At 42.6% G+C, this 16373-nt stretch overlaps 2 protein-coding genes across 8 annotated transcripts; one reads left to right on the top strand and one right to left on the bottom strand.

Moving 5' to 3' along the window:
- Window positions 1-202: 202 nt before the first annotated feature.
- il15ra (interleukin 15 receptor subunit alpha) lies at window positions 203-8327 on the bottom strand. Of its 5 annotated transcripts, none has more exons than XM_079236207.1 (9): window positions 8228-8327; window positions 7253-7456; window positions 4449-4496; window positions 4048-4095; window positions 3881-3928; window positions 2643-2765; window positions 1896-1964; window positions 1714-1786; window positions 203-1545 (listed from the first exon to the last, which is right to left on the bottom strand). In XM_079236207.1, the coding sequence occupies exons 1-9, from the start codon at window positions 8307-8309 to the stop codon at window positions 1470-1472; spliced, it is 771 nt and encodes a 256-aa protein (XP_079092333.1). In that variant the 5' UTR covers window positions 8310-8327; the 3' UTR covers window positions 203-1469. The 5 variants fall into 5 exon arrangements, with proteins under 5 accessions (XP_079092333.1, XP_079092335.1, XP_079092334.1 ...); XM_079236209.1 differs by having other exon boundaries at window positions 1714-1783; XM_079236208.1 differs by having other exon boundaries at window positions 2643-2762.
- A 377-nt stretch (window positions 8328-8704) lies between these two features.
- Window positions 8705-15182, top strand: rbm17 (RNA binding motif protein 17). 3 transcript variants are annotated; one of them, XM_079235846.1, is made up of 13 exons: window positions 8705-8781; window positions 9179-9327; window positions 9605-9724; window positions 10032-10198; window positions 10409-10524; window positions 10898-10948; window positions 11400-11535; window positions 11857-12008; window positions 12281-12337; window positions 12909-12982; window positions 13101-13199; window positions 13280-13352; window positions 14905-15182. In XM_079235846.1, the coding sequence occupies exons 2-13, from the start codon at window positions 9205-9207 to the stop codon at window positions 15006-15008; spliced, it is 1272 nt and encodes a 423-aa protein (XP_079091972.1). In that variant the 5' UTR covers window positions 8705-8781; window positions 9179-9204; the 3' UTR covers window positions 15009-15182. The 3 variants fall into 3 exon arrangements, with proteins under 3 accessions (XP_079091972.1, XP_079091973.1, XP_079091971.1); XM_079235847.1 differs by having other exon boundaries at window positions 8722-8812; window positions 9611-9724; XM_079235845.1 differs by having other exon boundaries at window positions 8722-8812.
- The last annotated feature ends 1191 nt before the right edge of the window (window positions 15183-16373 follow it).

Below are 16373 nucleotides of genomic sequence, written 5' to 3'. Positions count from 1 at the left end.
ATTTGACAGAATACTACATTTTCACATCCCAATTATATTGGCCAAAAGAATTAATGTTAACTCAATCTTTGTGTACATCTAGAAAAAAAAAATTAAGAATATACCATAAAGCTATCAGTCAAATGTAAATCTTAAACTTTGTTAATTGTGCAGTAATTTTAGAGATGCTGGATTATTTACACAATATTTTCCTGTGTGTTATTAACAAATTCATATTTAATACATAACAAAAATCACAGTTGTCATTAATACCTGTATATTTCTGACACTCCTGGAGTTTATGATGTGGGAGAAGTGACCCTTCTAATAGACAGGGCTGGACGCAGGTCAGTGTCCTCGGCTCAGTACCAACAGCTAACATGTACGCAGCTAAACAAACAACTAGACAAACAATTAGGCCTCTGGTTCAACAATGTCACAATGAGCTCAGTAAAAGAGATATAAGAGATGACATGATGAAGCCCTTGTGCTCTGCTACTACCTGAAGCTAAGCACACTAGCCACACTAAGCTATGTGTGCTAGTTAGCCTAGCTTAGCCTACAACTTGCCATGCTAGCCTTTAGCTCTTTAGGAGGCTACCTAGCTAGTCTGCTAACCTGAAGACTTACTAAAAAAAGTGCTTGCATACATTTATTTTATTTTTTAACATTTAGTTAGCTTTTTGTTACAATTATGTTAGTAATGGCGAAACACAGCCTGGTCAACTTGAATCATATTTAAAAAATGTCAGTCTTTTCATTTCCCGTTTGCTCGTGGAAACACGCATTAACTCTTGAAGACTCCATCTTATTGATTTCCAAAGATACAACTCAAGTAGACTATTGCCATATGAGGCAATAGTCTTCTGTGTTACTGTGTTACTGTGTTTCTGTGTGTTAATAGTTTTCTGTGTACTGTTAAAGGATAAGGTTGGAGTTACGCCATGTTCTTTAGTGTCAATCATCCCAATAAAAAGAACAAAACCAACAATTAGTCCTTCTCTCAAAGCCTGTGGCACTTCTTAGCACCAGAAGTGGCTCAGAAGAAGACTAAATAGTTCCTTATAACAGCTGGGCACAACTTTTTCTATTCGGTAGTAGTATATTTTAGTTACAGACTATTTTGAGTAGCAGATTAGGTCCGCTAACGGTTACATACAGCTGCAGGAATGTTCACTATGATGTAGGAACCCAGGGTATAGGTGCGGCCGAGTTTTTAAATCGCTTGTATTGCAAAACGCAATGTGAGCTTCATGAGGCTTTGCCTAAACAGACCATACCGGTGGAGGGATTCATTCATTGTTGGGTTCAGTATTTTCATTGGAGTTGCTGACAATAAGAACATACATTGTTTTTGTGCTATTATGCTCTCTGGCGATACTTAAAGAATATCAAATGGGTTCTTCGCCGCATGGGGACGATCCCACGAGCTCCGGTAAGGCTCCATCGCTGCACTCTGACGGCGGCGGGTCAAATCCCACGACGCCTGTTCAGTCCTTGGGTGGAAAATGATTCATGGGCAACCTTTCTTCTGGCATGTGCTGTGGGATGTTGCTTTTTGACCTCCTACAGCACAAAGAGAGCAGTGAGGAGATCACAATCAGTGAAACGATACGCAGGCACATTGGTCTGCTGTGTGATCTCTGATGGGCAAACATGCAAACTACAAATAAAATAAATGTTTGCCACAACAGAGAGGGAACGTAATGTTAACATGCTCTGCCCGCCGCTCACCTTTTATAACAAAAGAAGCTGATTCCGATCAAAGCACAGACGATCGCCACCGATGCACAGCCGATCACCGCTGCTGATAAGAGAGAAATACTCAACATGAAATGTTTCCCCTGTACAAGCGTACGCACGTTGCCAGCCTGCCTTTTGGCACAAACGGGTACAAAAACAGAGTGGAAGCTTACTGCTGGCGGCGGATAAGGTCGCTGTGGTCGGGTGCGGAGCTTCGGTCTCCGTCACATCTGCTTCCTTTCCTGCTGTGAAAGAAAAGACGAGTATGATATCAGTTAGATATGTAGTTATTCCTGAGGTGGTTTGCCGTGGCAGAGTAAGGCACATATTCCCCAATGTAATCCAGGTCGTCTTCTTTTAAAAAACAATATTCGGAAACAACTGTGTCCATTTATGTGCGGTTTTGATTTATTTTTTTACAGATTTGTGTAAGTTTGAAAAAAAAAGAATAAATAAACACCAGGCAGAGCGAGCGATAGTCGAACCAGCAGTATAAATACAAGTTCAAGAAACAGATGGATTAATCATGCATTGAACAAATATTCACACGAGTGCCAGTCTTCCTGATTTCCAGATGTGACATCTGGCCAGTAAATATTTTTAGGAAATGTCCCCTGTTTGTATTTAAATTTGATCAATTTAAATACAACTATATTATAGGTCCTCCACTGAAGGTCACTATTTATCTAATTATTCCTGCATTCATTTTAAACTCATTTCAGAGGTTTATTTAGAATATCCCACATAGCATGTATAGGCATTGTAATTATAGGGAGATAATCGTTAAAGTGTGTATGAATTTTCTCTTTCTTATAAGTTTTACTGACACAGGCCCTGGCCACTACAATAATCTAACACATTCTCAGTTACAAGCAGCATACACTGCTCTGAGCATTGCATTCATGACTGGAGTAATTTACCCTGTGAGCGGCCTGACGGGGCCTGCAGGCCAGGCGAGGTGGGCCCCGCCCCGTCTGGCTTTGCAGAAACTGAGGCCGAGGTGCTTAAACTCTTGGTCATCTGTGGGCTGAAGGGAGCTGCTGCTACCGATAAGAAAAGACATTTACTTCCTGTCATAAACCGAAGAGCATGGCTGCTAACACTACTCACTCTTCCTGCTTCCACTATCACTCCTATTTGTTAAGCTCCTGTTGAAGAAGACAGGCGATGATACTGTGAATTGGGGACTCTGGGTGTCTTGCATGCATGGACAGTTAACAAGTGAGTGTGTGTTACAGACGTACCCTGATGTAATACACCACTTAATTCATAACAAAAGATGAAAGAGGCATGCAAGGTTTTGTGTTAGTTTCTTACACTGTTTCATAACATTCATATTTCACTGCTATGACAACCACAACTCTGCTACCGCTGCATATCCACAATCATTAGGACTACTATAATGCTACTGTTGGTAGAAGTACTACTTCCACCTATTTTGCTGCTACTGGGATAGGAAGTGCCAAAAAAATGAAAATTCCCCTTGCGGAATTAATAGAGTAACTATCTATCTATCCATCTATCTATCTGTATGTAACAATAAACCATTTTCAGGATGGACATCTCGACTTGTGAAACATGGAAGTAATTAATGAATAAATATAATGACTAAGTTACATTTAGGTTTTCTGGGTTTCTGTGTGATACATGTATCCTTCTGCCCAGGTTCTACATAATTGTATGCAATGTTTGTCAGAATCAAATAACCAGTCAGGTCTATGATAGAGATGTCGATTGAGCGCTTTAACACAGAACTAAATAAATGTTATGACAGACTGACACTTTATTAACTTGCAAAATTACTTTAAAATTGACAAACACATATGTGGAAGTCATGCCACAATTCAAACAAGAGTTTTAAAAGTGTCTCTGGATGGTGACCTCCTTTCCTTCTGAAATAAAGTCCCATGGGGTTCACCAGGAAGGGAGGTGCTTCGTCTCTACAGCAACATATCCTCCTTCCATTTCTCGGACTGATTGTTAGTTTTCCCCGTGCGGCCACGTGAATACAGCATTACTCCTACTGGGAGTGGTACGATAACCAGTAAGGCTGCTGCTTGTAGTCATTACTACTAACACGGCCACGACAACCACAACCAACATATCATTAGTATATTAGTGTCATTGCACTTTTTTTTCATGCATATGCAGAACTCACTGACTGTGGTGGCAATGGTGAAGTCATGGGGAATATCAGTGTGACCCTCTGCAAGATCAGACCATTATTAATCATACATATGAAACAAATACTTCTCTCTGGATCATTTTAAAACGTTACTGTGTACATGTATTCAAGAGTTTTTGTGTGTTAGAGCTGACACTTACTTGTTACTGTGCTCTCTGGTGGTTGTGTTGTGGGTGTGTTTGGCTCAGCTGAAACACAACAAACAAGAAGTTGAGCAGTTAGTTCATCATGTGATATCTTGAGTGTAAATAACTTTAAAAAAAACACAACAGCCCTCATTTGAAACCCAGGTTTTTTGTAGTTTCCTGATGCTTTTCCTGATACCTCAGACTGTATAACGATGATGTATTGCTCTTTGTCTGGAATGCCCCGCCTTTGCTTCCCACCTTCCTAAACATATTTAATAATTGTAGTCAGATCTTGTGAAATAAAATGTATTCACTTGGCAGAACATTCAACAATCTTCCAGAACCATCAAGTACACTTCTCTCCGGCTCATATTCAAAGTATTTCAGAGTTCAGAGTTAGAGTTGACACTTACGTGTTACTGTGCTGCTTGGTGGTGGTTGTGTGGTTCTGTTTGGGTCCGCTGCAACACAACGAATAAGAAGTTGAGACGTTTGTTCGTCATCTGAAGTCATATCATCTTGAGTATGAATAAGCTACAAAAAAAGCTCCAACATAGTTTGAAACGCAGGCTTTTGGTAGTTTCCAAACTGATGTTATGAGTCACTCAGACTGCATGTACTTGGTTGAACATTCAACACTCTTCAAGTTATTTATTTATGATCCATAGAACAAACTTCAATCCCGACACGTTGCATAAAATGACATCTACACCGTCACCAAACTGAATCTTGTGCGCTCAGAATGCGGCGGGCATATTTTTTCATGTGGTCTGGGCCCAGGAGGTGATGATCTCTAGAAGTGAGTTTCACAACCGATTTTAACCTATCAGGAAGAAGATGGAGGGAAGGTTATATCAGAGGTGGTGGGGTGCAAAACTGCTGCCTGCTTTAGAATGATCATATTTTGGTTAATGTGTACTTAAAATAAAGGCTGCTATTTGTTTGATATTTAGTATTTCATTATTCTAGTGTTTGCTTATTTAGGTTAGATTTTTGTTATATATTTGGATAGCTTTTTCTTTTGATAGTTTTTAGTTCAGTCTAAGTATTTGTAGTTGTTGTCTAGGTTTACTTAGTCTTTTGGTTGTTAATTTGTTTGTTAATTGGGTAACGCTGTGGGCACCTGGGGTTTACATGTAGGAAGCAGGTACAGGACCAGCATGCACCTGGGTATGCCTATGTTTTTTTACCAGCACAGGAGAGGCAGCATGGGGAGATCCTTTGTTTGTTTGCTTGTTTTGTTTAGTTCCAAGGGCTGTATCGAATAACTTGGACATTTGAGTACAACATCCCCATTGGAATGCTGTGCAGGTTTTATGTTTTGCACTTTTTGCATTTCTTGTTTGTGTGCAGCCATTTATTTGTTTAGGCCTGCTGGATACTTTGCATACTTCATTTTCAGCTCCGCTTCAACAGTTGGCTGTTTGACATGTTGGAACACCACATGGAGAAAAACAGAGATTTTATCTGATTAATACGACGAGAAAAACAAACTAAAATGCAGCTTTGCGACGGCACGACCCACCCAACTGTTTCACCATAAACAACTGTGTACAGTATAGTTGAACAATAAAAAAAAATGTTCTCGGACATTTAAGGAGAAATCTAATAAGCAAAGACATTGCGAAGTAAACACTACTTTGCATATCCCTATGATCAAATCAGTGTCATTTCGAAATTGCTGTTATAGGGTAATGTTGCAATCCTCATGCAGTCATTACACACACACACACACACACACACACACACACACACACACACACACACACACACACACACACACACACACACACACACATTTCAATCCCTCAGGTGCAGACATGTACGGGTTTAGGTGAAAGGTGTTTGTGTGATGTTATTTTTCACACTCAGGTATTTGGAGCTGGTTCCCCGGGGGAAAGAGAAGGGGATGTCGTCCTGTGATGCTGAGGGTGCAGGTGATCTGGCATTCATCCCATCGCTCCTTTCTCATTTCTATTCTGGTGGATATTATTTACATTTTTAGGCTTGAATTACAACAGCTGCTTGTTATAACATCCAGATTGTTGAGAGACCGTGGTAGAGTATGAAAGTAAAACAGTATAACTATTACAACATGTGACCTTTTTTCTTTTTAGTATAACCATTGAACATATACACTGTTTTAATTCAATTGTAGTTTGTGATTAGACCATATAAAATGCATAGGACGCAAACAGTTGCTATGTTTTATAATCTTTTATATGTTATGGGTATTGTAAAAAGATCTCCTGTGTAATAGGATACAGCAGCCAGTGTTACCATATTAGGCAGGTTGACCTTAGAGACAGGATCTAGGATGGACCCGGGAAGAAAAAGAGGAGGGGTAAAAAGTGTGTCTGTGAGGTCCAAGACATGCACAGAGCAGATGGAAAACATATTTCTCTCCAGATCTCTATGTCTGAAGAGGGATTTCACAAGATCTGAGAAAAACTGGACTTAATAAGTATCTTTACCAAAAGAGGAGAACAATCAGATTAAGGTCTGGGACAGCTTTTGAGACTGGACTTAATTAAACAAGCTCCTTTTAGTTTTAGGATTAAAACCTGACATGGGGACAGTTAATTTAGAAAGCCCCGGAACACTTCGAACACTTCTGCTCACAGACGTGTGTTTCAACCAGCTCTGAATCTGGATAAGAATTAACCAATTTATTAGTTGCATGTGACACTGAAACAGTTTCATTTAGTTGAAATTGTTGTTCGTGAGATAAACTTTAATAACACTTGAATGGCCTTACCATCCGTAAGTGACTGAAACCAAATAAAGTATCCTGGTTCTTTAAAACAATGTAAACCCTCTTCCCCTGTCCATCCACCGTGGGATACAGGAGTGACGACTGAATCTACCAAATTCTTAAGGTAAGTATCTTTGGGTGAAGACTTTTGCAGTGTTTGTCATAAATGATGAGATGGTTAAAATAGGTAGAGAGAAGGTATAGACGATATACGTACTCGCTTGATAGAGGTTGAGAGGAGTTACAGCCTACTGTAGGGGAACTAGAGCGCAAGCTGTAAAACAGCCTCGGAAAAAAAAACTATAACTTGTTAAAAAAATCCTAACGATTTATCACGGGGCGAGATAAAAGACCGAAAACATATTACATGTTCAAATCAGATTACCATGGACTGATCACTAGAAAAGGCCAAGCTTCCTCCCACTGGATCGTGGATGATGTGAACAACAAATACAATCTTACGTATACACTTCAGGCTGATGCTGGGAGGGGACCACGCTGGAACGTTGTTAGTTTGCTTGCATTTGATGAAATTCGAAGTTCCCGCCTTCCTCAAGTTGGGTTCTTTACACGTGTAGCGAAAAGTCTCGCTAATCTGGAAGCAGTTCTTTGCTGGCGGTTGAGTGTCATTCCTTTTGGGAATTTCTGGACATACACAACTTTTGTCTGGAAGAAGAAGAAAAAACATCATATGGCAAAATTACAATATAGGACTAGCAACAAGAGAACAATAAAATAGTACATTATTATTATCAGTTAGTTTCAGATAACGTAAAAAAAGGCCTCTGCAGAACTACAAAAAAAGTGTCTGTGAAATATGTCAATTGTGAATACACAACATCCTTTGATTATGAAGTTATTTTGTAAGGCGATTCTGCGTCATTGCGGTTATTAACCTTTAACATCATAATCAGTTTTATAGTCCATGTATCACTACTTGGTAACACATTAACACAGGTCAAACTCTGTTTACCAGCATTCAAAAGGATCCACCCGTTTCCTACAGGTAAATGTTGTTTGTTTAATAAAAGGAAAAGAAAAACAACAACTTTTTTTTGTTGCATTTCTAAGTTTAGGTTCCATGATGCAGAACTGAATCTGAAAATGAAGCATCTGTTCATTCACTTTAGCTGAAAGAGACCTTGTCCTTAATCCCCTTGACCTCTGACCTGTCTCCCCAGGTACATCATTGGCCGTCATTCCTTCATATGTGTGACTTTCTTCACGCGCGTCGGTCCAATTGGTTTTCACATCTTGTGTTTGTTTTGTTCAGCGCTCGTATTGCGCATGGTTGCTTTATCTAATCACAGTTGCGCTCACTGATTACACAAACCCTCCTAGACCGTAGTCACTGAAAGTGGAAGTTAAAATAATAATAACAACGATGATGATGACAAAAGTGCAGTTCTGTACATAATTAAAAGTGTGATTACTCACCGCTGGAGCCGCGCGCAGCCCCGAGCAGACAGATCAGCATGGCGCAGACATGGAGTAGAGCAAAAGGGGAACCCAGATCCATCCGACAGCTCTGCGCACACTCAAAACATGTTCACCGAGTAAACCATGACCGGTACTGATCATCCTCGCTGTTCTGCCACTCACTTTCGCTTCAGCCGCCCCTCCTCTTCTCCAGAGACCGAAACACGAAGAGGTGAATCACGTGGTCTGTAGTAACGCAACACACGTTTTCTCCCTCCACTCGAACAAATAACCCAACGATAATGTTGTGTTATAACTACGGCGCAGAACTGCCATTAATAATAATAATAAAAGCACTTCGTGTTGTTATGGCGCAAAAGAGCCAAATTACAGCGTAATACGGTGGCGGCGATTAAGTCATCCAAGCCGCCAGGTGGCGCCAGAGTGCCGTCAACCGACTGAAATGTCGCGCTTCGTTGTGTTGTTGTGCCTTCAGCTTCCGGCTCGTACAGCGAGGAGAAGCTCCACAGCAAATGCTCCTCTAACCTTCTTTTAGGCAACAGGCACTTACGGTCAGTGAATCTCCAGGTATTTGTAACACCGGTAGGTTGAAACAAAGCTTAATAATACGGTTGTTTTAAACATTTGTTTCGACGTAACGTCAGACAGTAAAGTAGCTGTATTAGCACGAGCTAACGTTAGCTACATTGATGTTTAGCCACTTTCTCCTGGGCTGCTTGAGTTTAAGAGAGCGTGCTTAACGTTACCTAAATGTAGCAAGTGATGAGTGACACATATTTGAATATGTCGCGTTGAACTTTATAATTAATGAAACATCTGGATGCAACAAAAGGAACATGCTTTTCAGTTAGGCTGCTGCTAAGTTTCAGCCTCATTTGCTAATGCAAGTATTGCAGAACGAAGTGACGTCTCTTTGGATGAACATTGCCAAATGAAACGTGTCTGCAGGAAACAAGAGGCAGTGGCGGGCAGCGATGTCGCTGTATGATGACCTCGGTGTGGGCGCCAGTGACACCAAGACTGAAGGCTGGTCCAAGAACTTCAAGCTGCTGCAGTCCCAGCTGAAGGTGAAGAAGGCGGCTCTGACTCAGGCCAAGGTGGGTAACGTTACATGCAACGCGCGTGCAGTGCACACGAACAGCACATGCACATGACATAGAGAGAAAAACAAGCCATATACCGTAGAGATTATGAACGACATAGAATAACATGTACCCATGCAAATGTAGAATTCAAGTGTTCAGAATGAATGCTGTAAATCCAATGTGTACAACATGTTCATTGAGTTTGGTGTGTGTGTGTGTGTGTGTGTGTGTGTGTGTGTGTGTGTGTGTGTGTGTGTGTGTGTGTGTGTGTGTGTGTGTTTTTGTCTAGACCCAGCGGATGAAGCAGACCACGGTCTTGGCTCCAGTTATTGATCTAAAGAGAGGAGATCGCTCCACCGATGAGAGACAGATCATAGACACTCCTCCACATGCTGCTGCTGGACTTAAGGTCTGTCTTCTCCAGTGGTGATCAGTGTTTAATGAAATCTTCTGAGTTTATAAAATGTTTGGAATGTTCAAGCTGCTTTAATTTTTATTTATGTTGTACTTCTCTTGATTTGTTTCATCTGGATATAAGCCAAAGATGTAGAGTGAAAATGTTCAGTACTTAATGTTAATAAGATGTAACGGACCAGTGTGTGGTGTTGTGATCCACTTGCATGAACAGTCTTACCATATCTGCTGAACATTTAGGTAAATATCCTCATCAAATGCACCTGTAGATCTCTATCTCACTCTCATACTGTGCGCTTCAGGAAGCCGTGTCGAGTAGTTTCTCTTCTGGCGATGCGCTGATCCCGTTGGCGGACGAGTACGATCCAATATTCCCCAACGACTACGAGAAAGTGGTGAAGCGACACAGAGAAGAGCGACAGCGCCAGAGGGAGCAAGAGCGGCAGAAGGAGATTGAGGAGAGAGAAAAGTACGTAATGCCATGATCGTTTCCTCAAACCACTTGTTGTCTTTTCCCTCCTGATCTTGATGCGTCTGTAATTGCGTGCTTGTAGCAGCAACATGGGACCAAACCCAGAAAGGTTCTGTAGGGCTTTAGTTGTTCCTCATGTGATCGTAATACGGAATATTTATCGAAACACGGGAGTTCTGTCTAAATCTTGGACCTGGTGTCTTTCAGGAAGAGGAAAGACAGGCCAGATGGTGGAGCAGCTCCAAGTGGTTTCTCTCGTTTCCCTGCAGCAGAGGGCGAGTCGGATGAAGAGGAGGACTACGAGGCAGAGCGGAGGAAACGGAGTGAGTATTTTAACCCACTTGGCTCACATGTAGAAGTATCCACAATCTGTGGATGGTTTAAGGTTTTTGCCGAGATGATTTAGTCATTATTTGTCATTATCTGAGGTAAAACCGAAGTCTCTCCGGATGAGTTAGGAAAATACGTCTGTTTTAGAATTTCCCCCTCTTAGGGGCTTAAATCGTTACATGTGGAGAGTGGTTACGTAAATACATGAATATATCAAATATTTTTTGCCGAGATGAATAACAAAGCATAGAAGTGCAATGTCTGATGAGATGCATTGATTTCAGTAGCTCTGTATCACAGTCATCATGTTTCAAACAAGACGAAAACTAAACTTCACCTCTGACATGATGAATCTCTCTCTCTCAGTGATGGGTGGAGCAGCTATCGCTCCTCCTTCTTCACTCGTGGACAAGGATGGTAAGTCTTCAGATTCACCTCGTGATGGTTTTAAACCACTGACACAATAGAACAGGAACAGCAGTCTGCTTCATGGTAATCCTGTATGAAACAACAGCTAGATAAATGGTCCTACTTTTTTTGCTTAGTTGGTAAAAATTATGTAGCCATGTTTTCAGTGGAACTTTTTGGTCCCTGTAATGTCATGTAACACGTTCTTACGTTAACCACACACGGAGCTTGTGTGTGGAATACGAGAGCGCTGTATTGTTTTTAATTAGTAGCTGTTTGTCTCCAGCAGAGGGCAGCATTGTCTAAATTGTCACAACAATGTGAATGTCAGTGTAAAATCTAAAACAAAGAATACAAAATACATGCAAAGAATAACAACATTAAATATGTTATAGAACTATAAAAGGCGGTTGTGCTCCTCAGTGCTGCTCCACAGGTCAATGTTGTTGTTCTGTTTCAGGCCCATCATACTCCTACGAGGATGAAGGTCGTCCCGCCAGAGGCTCAAAGGCCGCCATCCCTCCACCTATGTACGAGGACTCGGAGCGCCCCCGTTCACCGCCCGTACCAACCAGCTCCTTCCTGGCCAACATGGGGTGGGTGGGACACACACATACACACATACACACATACACACATACATACATACATACATACATACATACATACATACATACATACATACATACATACATACATACATACACACACACACACACACACACACACACACACACACACACACACACACACACAGATGTAAATGTACTGTGTTTAGGATTTATCCAGGCCGATTTTCTGCACTGCAGCAACATTAACAATAATTAGGGAAAACATGTCAGCACATTTAAAGTGTAAGAGTATTGTGAAAAACAGCTTTAATATCACAACAAATCCCACTTTTGAACCCCCCACAGAGGTACGGTGGCCCATAAGATCATGCAGAAGTACGGCTTCAAAGAAGGCCAGGGCCTGGGGAAGCACGAGCAGGGCCTCAGCACGGCGCTGTCTGTGGAGAAGACCAGCAAGAGAGGAGGAAAGATCATCATAGGCGACGCCGCGGAAAAACGTATGTACCACCTCTGTGTGTTTGTTTTGTTTATTGCTGCACATTCCCCTCATGATCAATGCTATAAATGCCACGCTCCGCCATTACCCTTCAACCGCATGAAGCGTCCCTTTTGCGTGTGTCGTCTCCAGACCAAACGTCCGGTCTCACATTGAGTTGCAACAGAAGCGTTTTTTTTCCATCAGTCATTCCAGGATCAGTTTGACGTTTTACTGTAACTGTGTGGACGTCTTTTTCATTTTGTGTGTGTTTGTGTGTGTGTGACTGAGCAGCAGGGTCCTCCTCCAGCCAGGCAGCTGCTGCTGAGACTACAGTTGGAGGTTTTTCAGGTTAGCCTTCACTCCCATTTTCTCTCTTTCATTCATTACGCACAGTGTAAGACGCACAGTCTTTTATTCCAGAAGCCTGTGTGATTGCATGCGTTTTATCCATGTATATGTTTATTTACTGTCATGCACAGTTATAGCATTTAAACGGCAATGCCTGTATGTTATAAGTTAAGTATAGTGTTGTCAGGCTAAACTGATTTTGTAACTGACTCTTATCAATGCCTTTTTAATTTGCATTGTTCTCTGATTATTTTCCTAACCTCGAGACAATAATAACATAAGGCAAAATCGACGGCGCTTATTTACTCCTTCAAATAATCTAGCACCTACCCTTTTCGGTATTTGCACAGAGTAAACAAATAAGATGCAGCGTTGTTTAGTGAGTTTTAGAGGCGTTGGTTAGTCAGAGCCCGATTTTTCCAAGTTCATTCATCCGTCACGTGTCTTGAATCGAGCTCAATCCCATAAAACGTATCATTAGCCACCTTGTTGCTCGATCCAGTTCACCAGCAGCCTGTGAATATTCTTCTGACCTCCATGACCTTTGTATCGGATTCCCTCCAACAAGCAGACTCTTCCAAGAAGTCGGACGCCAACCCGCTTACAGAGATCCTTAAAAACCCGACCAAAGTGGTCCTGCTGAGGGTATGTGTGTGTTCTTAAATGCTGTTTTATAGATTGGAACAGATAATAAGGACATTACAAGACCTTCTAGTGCAGTTTGAGTCCTCATTATTGTCTCTGCTCTTTGTCTTTCTCGCAGAACATGGTGGGCCGCGGCGAGGTGGACGAGGACTTGGAGGGAGAGACGAAAGAGGAGTGCGAGAAATACGGCAAAGTGGTGAAATGTGTCATATTCGAGGTGAGGGAAGAGAAGCGCAAAGCGCGACGTGGATTAATTTGTACAAAACGGGACAATCGCAATCAAACTTTGCTTCTCAGATCGCAGTCGTGCCAGATGAGGATGCTGTCAGGATATTTCTGGAGTTTGAGAGGGTGGAGTCCGCCATCAAAGGTCAGTGTTTTTCTCGTTGACTCATGCGCACAATCCCTCCACTCGTTCTTCATCATCGCCACTGTTTTTTTTGGGATGGGCGGTCCACTTTTGCGTAACTGCATCATTCGTTCTTCCTACCGTTCTGTAACTGCTCCAGTAAAGCGGGTGAAAGAGTGCCCCGTTTTAAATGGGTCGGCCCAGATCAGAAACAAGGTGAGACTCCCTGCGGTGTTGCGTCACACGTGGCCCAGCAACCCCGGCAGAACCGCGCTTACATCACGGCGCTCAGAAAAGCGGGACAGGCGCTCAAAAGACGGAGACAAAGGGCCTCGGCCACAGCGCGTTGTCTCCGAGTGCCACACCCACACATTGCGGAAACATTGCTGTTCCTCGGTCAGAGGTCATGGTCCTGCAGCAGGTGGGAGATGATCATTGTGGTGTTCTGCTCAAGGAACCCCGTCCCGCCTGATTTCCTTCTGCAACTGTGTGAAATTTCAGTGAAGTCATTCTGAGGCCGAAGTTAGCTGTAATTTACAGTTTTTAATTTTACGAGGATCAATCCAAGGTGGCATCAGGGTTACGCAATCATATTGAACATTTTGGGAAATACTAGGACACTTAGGACTAACTGTTAGCATCATTTAGCTGCTTTCCACAACAGTTTGTTCCACACAAATCACATTTCCCCTTCGAACAAGAGAGGGTCGTCTTTTAGAGGTTCAGGGGGGGAATAATCCACAAACTATTGAACTGTTAAAAGCAACCCTGGCATCATTTAGTTTGGTTATATAATTTTTTTTGGCGCGGGGGGGGGGTAATTACTTCAGCACATTTCCAGCAACTATGGCTTTGTAATTACCCCTGGGATTCAACCGTGTTCAACAACTGAGAAACTTGATTGAAACGGAGTTGCGTGTTCAAGTCCCCTTCAGGATCTTGTCTAAAGCTTAAGTTGTCTAAAGCTTAATTTATGGTCACGTCAACGCCGTTGTTGAGCATTCGAAGTTCTGCGTCGAGGGACCGCGTTGCTCTGCAACTAACCGCCATGCCGCCAGGGGGGGTGTCTGTGTGGTTTCAGGGGTTATAGCCGAATCCTTGCCTTTTCTTCCGGTCACAGTAAACAATGGTGACCAAGTTGGAGCTCATCAATATTGAAGAGCAAATGCTTATATTGCAAATGTTGAAGCGCAGGCGACAGAGAAGACGTTTGCGCAGGTGATGTAGGAAGACAGACCGGAAAAAGCAACTGCCGGAAATTACGTTCTGAGTGGACCAATCACAGCGCTTGCAGTCCACGTCAACGCGACGCGTAGTTAGGATTTTTTGGAGGTGCGCGTCAACGCCGTCGACCTGACGGAGAACCATAAATTAGGCTTTATTCTGGAACACTGAAATGAATACAGATGAGCCGGTTGACACGTCTGCATAATATAGTACCATGTGTAACCCCGTCAAAGCATCTGGAGATGTTTTCTTTAACATGGCAGCACTAATCCAGCTGTTGAAAGGTTTGTGTGTGTACTTGCTTACAGTCCCACCTCAACTCTCGCTCTCTCTCTCTCTCCTCCAGCCGTGGTGGATCTGAACGGACGGTATTTCGGCGGTCGAATCGTCCGGGCCTGCTTCTACAATCCGGACAAGTTTTGGGTTTTGGACCTTGGGGAGCAGCTCTGAGGTCTCCTTGGGCGCGCATCGTTTCCTCACTTGTACATAAAACCTTTTTATTATTTCCTGAACAGCAGAGAAGTGTCTGTATGTAGTGGTGAGTCCATCTTGTAGATTATTGTTTTTTTTTGTCCTTAGATGAAAAATACCTCTACGTCAAGAAAAAATAAACGGTATAAACTATGTCTAGTTTACTGTTTTCTTTATTTATGTATCATTATTCTCCTTAAATGTAGATCAGCCTCATCATGGTGACTGAGTTTACAGTTGTTTTCCAGTGATAAAATGTGAACTACTTCCTCCTGGTGCAAACACTCCGTAGCAAACGCATACATGCAACTCAAAACGTACACATCCTGCCATGGAGCAGCTCCTAAGGAGCCTAGTTTCCTTCTCTGAATTCTGTCTGACATAACGCCGGTTGCACAGTAGTGTTGGGACATCCCAGAGGCCCGAAAGTCTTAATTTAGCCCTGATGGATTATGGGAAGGGGACTGGGACGGTGAGCGCAGCCCCAGCCTCATTCAGAATTATGTAAGCGCACCAGAAGGGCCCCAAAGGTGCCCCAAAGGTGCCGGTGAAATACGTCAGAAGTATCCCACCGGAGCAGGTTTAATTCAGATCAGGGAAACGGGCTGGATAGAAAACCAGGGAGGAGCAGAGAGGCCTATTTGAACGATCTTCTTCCCTCATTCATGCTGCAGGGGTCAAAGGTCAAGGGAGTATGGATGAAGCAAAAGCTGAGATGGAAGACAGACGTTTGACCGGCTGTTATCAAAAAGTTTTCAATAAAACTTTCTCAGAATGCATCTTATCTTTATCTGTCTGACAAGCTAAAACTACATTCCTTTACTTTGAAAAGCTGGGAATTACAAAATAAAATGCCTGCAGGTTCCAATACAGGGAGCTGAAACGTGATTTTGAATGAAGTACAAAACAACTTGACACACCGAGTGAGTGAGTGAGTGAGTGTGTGTGAAGGAACCAGGCGGGAAAGCGATGCTGGGAGCGTGTCCTGAACGTGCATGGCTGATGTGATTGGCTGTCAGCGGCATATTGAAGCCTTGGCCTACATACCAGCCGCTGTGACTTGAGACGAGGTCGAGAGGTCACGATGCTTTTGGCTTAAATTGGCCGACGGGTAACTATGCGGGCGAGGATAGGTTGACACTGGATATGTTGTGTGTGGGGCAATGAGTGAACATATTGAGTCAGGGATTTATATTGAATAGCCTCCTGATTGTGACTGTTTATCATATATTAGAGCGTTATTACTGGTGCACCAACGCTTCAGCAGCGTTTAGCTGTTGCAGCTGGTCAATGGGAAGCTACTGCACTTTTAACCACTTTGTATGCAGTTACCCTGCAAAGGGC

The sequence above is a fragment of the Taurulus bubalis genome (assembly GCF_910589615.1).
Source record: "Taurulus bubalis genome assembly, chromosome: 20".
Lineage (NCBI taxonomy): Eukaryota > Metazoa > Chordata > Actinopteri > Perciformes > Cottidae > Taurulus > Taurulus bubalis.
The sequence above is the reverse complement of the archived record's forward strand: the minus strand, read 5'-3'. Positions and strand labels throughout refer to the sequence as shown.

What these genes read in the sequence shown, in the direction of transcription:
- il15ra (XM_079236207.1), bottom strand. Translation starts at nt 8,309, where the DNA reads ATGGATCTGGGTTCCCCTTTTGCTCTACTCCATGTCTGCGCCATGCTG. An exon ending in GGCTGCGCGCGGCTCCAGCG is followed by an intron (nt 7,457 to 8,227) that starts GTGAGTAATCAC and finishes TTCTTCTTCCAG; the next exon opens with ACAAAAGTTGTGTATGTCCA. An exon ending in CCCGTCAGGCCGCTCACAGG is followed by an intron (nt 1,965 to 2,642) that starts GTAAATTACTCC and finishes CTTTCACAGCAG; the next exon opens with GAAAGGAAGCAGATGTGACG.
- rbm17 (XM_079235846.1), top strand. Translation starts at nt 9,205, where the DNA reads ATGTCGCTGTATGATGACCTCGGTGTGGGCGCCAGTGACACCAAGACT. An exon ending in CGGCTCTGACTCAGGCCAAG is followed by an intron (nt 9,328 to 9,604) that starts GTGGGTAACGTT and finishes GTTTTTGTCTAG; the next exon opens with ACCCAGCGGATGAAGCAGAC. An exon ending in ATGCTGCTGCTGGACTTAAG is followed by an intron (nt 9,725 to 10,031) that starts GTCTGTCTTCTC and finishes TGTGCGCTTCAG; the next exon opens with GAAGCCGTGTCGAGTAGTTT.